A 5,979-nucleotide genomic window follows, 5' to 3' on the forward strand; every position below is an offset into this window, starting at 1 on the left:
TAAAATTTATATTTTTGTTTATAAAAAAAAAAAAAAATATTATTATTATTTATTTAAGTATAAATATTTTTATTTTTTTAAATATGTAAATAATATTTTTTATTTAATACTTTTATATTATTTTGAATAATATATTAATTTTTTTTTTTTTTTTTAATGAACCTTTTTTTTATATAATTTAATTTATTTTCCTTTTTATTTATTATAAAATATTTTTTTATCATATAAAAAAAAATATTAAAATTTTATGATTTATGAAACAGTTTTATTTAGTCTTAATTTAAAATAAAATCATTAGTTAATTTAAAGCTAATTTTATTCATATTATTAATCCTTATTTTATTAGAAATGTTAATTAGCTTTAAACTCAGAATATAAGGTAAAAAGTACATGTAGAGACTCAATAACATTAGTATTATTACTAGTGTTATGGACTGGAATATCTAAAATCGCACAAGCTAATTTGCTATAATCCATAAGATTTAAATCTAATTCTTCGCTCGGGATTTTAAAATTAGAAAGCGCATCTTCTATTTCTTAAGGCCAAACCTTTATTTTGATTTATATTTTTTTAAAAAAAAATTAATAAATTTTACTTGCATTAAAGTATCAATATCAGGCATTTACTTAGTATAAGAAACACTTGGAGGTTGTTTTTTTTTTCGAATTTAAGCTACATTATTTATCCATAATTGAATTTCTTTTGGATTTTTTTCTGCGTTTTCTATAGAATGTATAGTTATAGATTTATCATCTTTCTTTTTTTTAACTAATTCCTTATACATTAAATCTATTACGGGCCTATTTGATTAATTTAATGCTGGTTCATCCTATTTTTTTATTAAAAAAATAATAATAATATCATAATTACTAATATATGTAATCCTAATTATTCTTCTTGTTAATCTGGTCGTGCCATTTTTAAAAAAGCATCAACTTCTCCCACTGCAGGATAGTATTCAGGAATAAAAGGTCGTAATTTTGATTACAATTACATGTTTATAGGTTAATATCTTTATACATATTTAAATAGTTCTTTTATCTCATTATTTACATCTAAATGTGCATAATCGGAAGGATTATATGCGCCTACAATTTGTGGAGGTTTTAAATCTTCTTCACTTAATTATTTTTCTTATCCTTATTATTGAGATTTTTGTTAAGTTTTTAGAATATTATTATCTTTGTTTTCAGGTTCGTCATGAGATTCTATGTCTTCTATTTTTTTTATTTTATTTATTCATTTTAAATAAAATATAATTTATTTTTTACCAGATTGACCATCAGAATCTAAATCAACTGCCTCATCTATATGTTGATTATCGATTTTTTATATTTTTGCCTTATCCATAAGCTTTATTTTAAAAATTAAATAGTAATGATGTAAATTTTTATTTGATATATACATTTTAATCACTCATTTTTGAAATTTTTTTTTTATTTGTTTAAATTTTGATTTTTTTTTATAATTTTAAAATCAATAAATTATTTATTTCTTTTTTTATTTTTTTTAATATATATATTAATTATAAGATAGATAAAGGATATAAATATTTTATTTTATTTTAAGAAAAAAAAAAATTATTTTAAAATAAATAGATAACTTTATTTTAAATAAATATATTGTAAAAAAAAATTTAAATTAATTATTTTCATAAAAATAAAAATAAAAAAATTAATATAATAAATATATATATAATTAAATAAAACAATTTTAATTAAAAAAATTAGATATTTTATAAATAAATAAAGACTATAAAAATTTAATTTAATTTAGTATATTTATAAAAAAAAAAAATTATAAAATTTGAATTTAATATATATGAAATAAAAAAATAAAAAATTAAAAGTATTATTTTTGATTTTATAATTTAAAAAGTTTTTGTATTTTCGTATTATATAAATATAATAAATATTATAAAATTAATTTAATTAAGAATACAATATATATCTTATTTGAATTATTATATATATAAATTAAAATAAAAATTATATTATTTAATATAATAAATTTATTAATTAAAAATAAAATTATTATTATTATCTTTCTGATTATAATAACTTAAATAAAATGCAAGATAATATTAAATTAATAAAATAAAAAAGAAAATATAAAAAAAAAAATGATAATAAATATATATATATAATAATAATAATAATAATAATAATAATAATAATAATAATTAAAATATTAATAATAATAATAATAAAACATTATTTTTAATTTAGCTATATTTTTTTTTTTTCAATTTTATGAATACTTCATTATATTTATCTTTTTTTTATCATTATTATGTTTATTTTAAATATTTTTGCATTTATTTGTTCATTTAAACATATTTTTTTATATAAATAGAAATTTTTATAAAAATTATTATTTTTATTATATTTAATATTATGTTTTTACTATATATATAATTATATATTAATAATATAATTTGTTTTTTATACAAAAATAATTGAATTTAATTTAAATTATATTTTATTTTAGTTTAATTATATAATTTTATTTATTTATTAAATAATCTTATTTTATTTTTTATATTTTTTTTTTTATAATAATTCATTTATTTTTATTAATATTTTTTAAATAAGAATAATTTGAAATTATATATTTTTTTCGAATTTGTTTTTTATAAAAAATGTAAAATAGTATTTGATATTTTATTTTATTTTTTAACGAGTATTATTTTTTTTTTTAAACAAATATATTTAAATAAATTTATAAAAATGTTAAAAATATATATAATTTTTTCTTGTATAATAAAAAAATTAATTATTAATTATTTATATATTATTCCAATTATTAAATTAATAAACAATAACATTTAATTTTATTTTTTTAGTTTAATTTAAACTAATTAATATCAATAAATTATTCTTCTGAGTATAAACTAAAAACTTCATATATAATTAATTATATATTTTACAATTAAAATAAAAAATATATAGTATATAATAATATTAATAAATTTTTAAATGGGTAATAATTGTTGCAGTAATACATCCGATTAACAAGAATAAATATAACATGATATTAAAAATCATTAAGATTAATATGAAACAGATTTTAATAATTATGGTAAAATAAAATACAAAAAAATTATAAAAATATATATATAAAGAAACAAAATTTGACAATAAAAAATATAACTAATAAAACATATAATAAAAGAAAACATTACCTTTAATAGAAAATTAATTAAAATACCAAACTTTTATACAAAGTAACGACATATAGAACCCCGATTAATACGAAAATAATAAACGCGAATTAAATTCATAAAATCAACACTATCCTTAAATTAACATAGCCTGGCCAGTAACTTAAATTCCAAATTATTTAAGTGAAAATAGTAAAATAATTGTTTAAAATGTTTCTAAGTTTGAATATGATGAAGATGAACCAGAATATACTAATCTTCCGACACTTGGCCCTTATTAATTTGAGAACGGTTCTGTCTATGTTGGCTAATGGAAAAATGGGTATAGAAATGGTAGAGGAACATAATATTGGGCTGATGGATCTATATATGAGGGATATTGGAAAGATAGTAGTTTTTTTTAATAAAAAATAAAAAAATAAAACAAAAATAAAACAAAAAATAATTTTTATAGATATGACAAATGGAAAAGGAAGACTTATACATAGTGATGGAGATATATTTTATGGAAGATGGGCAAACGATAAGGCAAATGGAACTGGGACTTATTATCATACTAATGGTGCTATATATGAAGGCTAATGGTATGATGATAAATAACATGGAAAAGGTATTGAAAAATGGCCAGATGGAGCAAAATATGAAGGAGACTATTTTGAAGGGAAAAAAAATGGAAAAGGACATTTTAATTGGTCAGATGGGTCAACTTTTGAAGGAGATTTTTTAAAAAACAATATCCATGGTAAAGGAATTTATAAATGGCCAGATGGAAGAATTTATGATGGAGAATGGGTAGAAAATAAAATGGATGGAAAAGGAGTGTTTAAATGGTAGGATGGTAGGAAATATGATGGTGAATATAAAAATGACAAAAAGCATGGCTACGGTGTTTTTAGTTGGCCTGATGGTAATTATTATGAAAATATGTTTTTAAAATTTTTGTATTATTTTAATTAGGAAACATATATAAAGGATATTGGGCTAATGGAAAATAACATGGAGAAGGATTATACATAGGAAATAAATAAGATGAGAAATATGGAGAATGGTATAATGGAAAGAGGATAAAATGGTAATAATAAATAATATTGAAAATAAAATTATAATTTTTTTATATAAAAAAAAGGATTTTCTAAATAAAAAGAAAAATAAGAAATATAGAAAATTTGAAACTTTAATATAAAAAATAAAAAAATATAAAATAATTTAATATAATATGATGAAATAATATAAAATGTTTTATATATATATATATATTTAAAATTTATATATTAGTAAATTTATAAATTTATATATATTTATATATTTATATATTTATATAATTAAATAAATATCTATTTAAATAATATTATTATATTTATTTTATTATATTAATTTTAATTTTATGTTATTTTATTTTTTAATATTTTTATTTAATTAATTTTTTTTTTTTTTTTAATTTACTTATTATTTATAAAAATTATTATTTTATTATTTTATATATTATATATAAAATTTTATTTTTATTATTATAAACAAATTAAATAATTTTTTATTTGTTTTTTTTTTTTTAATATTTATCTCTATATTATATATGTTTTTTTTGAATATTAATATAAATTAAATTTAAAAGAATATTTATCTAATATATTTTTTATCAATATTTATTTAATTATTTTATTTTACATTTATTATATTTTTTTTTTATTTTTAATTTATTTACTAAATTAATAAAATATAATTTATATTTTTATATTTTTAATTTAAATATAATTTTATAATAAATATATTTTTTTTGTTTTAATTTAATATTTTTTATATAATATTATTATAATTTGAATAATTATTATTTTCTTTCTTTTCAAAACAAATTAAAATCAAATATAATATAATAAAAAAATAAATAAAATAAATATATTTATCAAATATTTTTTTTTAAATAAAATATAATAAAATTATTATATAAACAAATAAAAAATATTTGTATATCTAATAATTTAATTATACATAAATTTATTTTATATTATTTATTTTAATATATTTTATTAATATAGTTTATTATATATGATTTTTCTTTTAAATATATTATATATATGATCTCAAAATTTAATACATTTAGATGAATTTTATATATGATGCTTCTAAATAAATTTTTAATTTTTTTTTTTTCTTAATTACTTCTTTAAATATTAGATATTCTGATTTTATGTATATTGTTATTTATTGATTTTTGAAAATTAATTGATTTATTAATAAATTATAAATATAATTAATTTAGTATTGAATAAATATATAATAAGCATAAATATTTATATTTCTTTAATTTTAGAAAAAAAATTATTTATTTATATAAAAAAATTAAAACTTTTTAAATTTAAGAATTATTTAAAAAATTATTTTTAAAAAATATCTGTTTATATATAATCTTAAAAATTTACATTGAATTTTAAATTTTTAAAATTATTATTATTTATATTTTCTGTTTAATTATTTTTTTAAAATTAAATCAAAAATATAAAAGACTAATAATAAATTATAGCTTTATTTTTTTTGTCTCTCAGATTTTATAAAAAAATTAAAGTAAAAATAAAAAAAAACATACTTAAAATTTATATAAATGAATAATTTTTTTAAAAAATAAATTTGATATTTAAAAAATATCCAGATAAAATAAAAATAGCATTTAATAAAAAAAATTATTGAAATAAAACATTAAATTCACACAAAATGATTAGAATTATTATTATAAATTTGTTTTAAAATTAATAGCATTATAAAAATTCAATTTTATAAATATATAATGTATATATATATATATATATATATATATATATAT

General features: G+C 13.6%; 2 protein-coding genes across 2 annotated transcripts, besides 18 other annotated features; one reads left to right on the plus strand and one right to left on the minus strand. All coding sequences in view use genetic code 6, as the record gives it.

Moving 5' to 3' along the window:
- The first annotated feature begins 40 nt into the window (after positions 1–40).
- Positions 41–107: a microsatellite.
- A 184-nt stretch (positions 108–291) lies between these two features.
- IMG5_181870 (hypothetical protein) lies at positions 292–1,421 on the minus strand (the record flags this gene model as incomplete). The annotated part of the gene is made up of 5 exons (XM_004027461.1): positions 292–549; positions 597–830; positions 872–1,218; positions 1,273–1,354; positions 1,407–1,421. The coding sequence occupies 5 exons, from the start codon at positions 1,419–1,421 to the stop codon at positions 292–294; spliced, it is 936 nt and encodes a 311-aa protein (XP_004027510.1).
- A 676-nt stretch (positions 1,422–2,097) lies between these two features.
- Positions 2,098–2,130: a microsatellite.
- Positions 2,127–2,210: a microsatellite.
- Positions 2,211–2,463: 253 nt separating this feature from the next.
- Positions 2,464–2,517: a microsatellite.
- Positions 2,518–2,528: 11 nt separating this feature from the next.
- Positions 2,529–2,558: a microsatellite.
- Positions 2,559–2,664: 106 nt separating this feature from the next.
- Positions 2,665–2,714: a microsatellite.
- Positions 2,715–3,079: 365 nt separating this feature from the next.
- IMG5_181880 (MORN repeat protein) lies at positions 3,080–4,236 on the plus strand (the record flags this gene model as incomplete). The annotated part of the gene is made up of 3 exons (XM_004027462.1): positions 3,080–3,554; positions 3,619–4,071; positions 4,122–4,236. Coding segments are annotated over 3 exons (1,043 nt in total), but the record flags the coding sequence as incomplete, so codon positions are not given.
- Positions 3,578–3,609: a microsatellite.
- A 103-nt stretch (positions 4,237–4,339) lies between the features above and the next one.
- Positions 4,340–4,400: a microsatellite.
- Positions 4,401–4,414: 14 nt separating this feature from the next.
- Positions 4,415–4,485: a microsatellite.
- Positions 4,486–4,510: 25 nt separating this feature from the next.
- Positions 4,511–4,578: a microsatellite.
- Positions 4,513–4,561: a microsatellite.
- Positions 4,521–4,618: a microsatellite.
- A 276-nt stretch (positions 4,619–4,894) lies between these two features.
- Positions 4,895–4,937: a microsatellite.
- Positions 4,938–5,016: 79 nt separating this feature from the next.
- Positions 5,017–5,058: a microsatellite.
- Positions 5,023–5,056: a microsatellite.
- Positions 5,059–5,154: 96 nt separating the features above from the next.
- Positions 5,155–5,203: a microsatellite.
- Positions 5,176–5,215: a microsatellite.
- Positions 5,216–5,931: 716 nt separating this feature from the next.
- Positions 5,932–5,979: a microsatellite.

The sequence above is a fragment of the Ichthyophthirius multifiliis genome (genome assembly GCF_000220395.1).
Source record: "Ichthyophthirius multifiliis unplaced genomic scaffold scaff_1120509251323, whole genome shotgun sequence".
In the NCBI taxonomy this organism is placed as follows: domain Eukaryota; phylum Ciliophora; class Oligohymenophorea; order Hymenostomatida; genus Ichthyophthirius; species Ichthyophthirius multifiliis.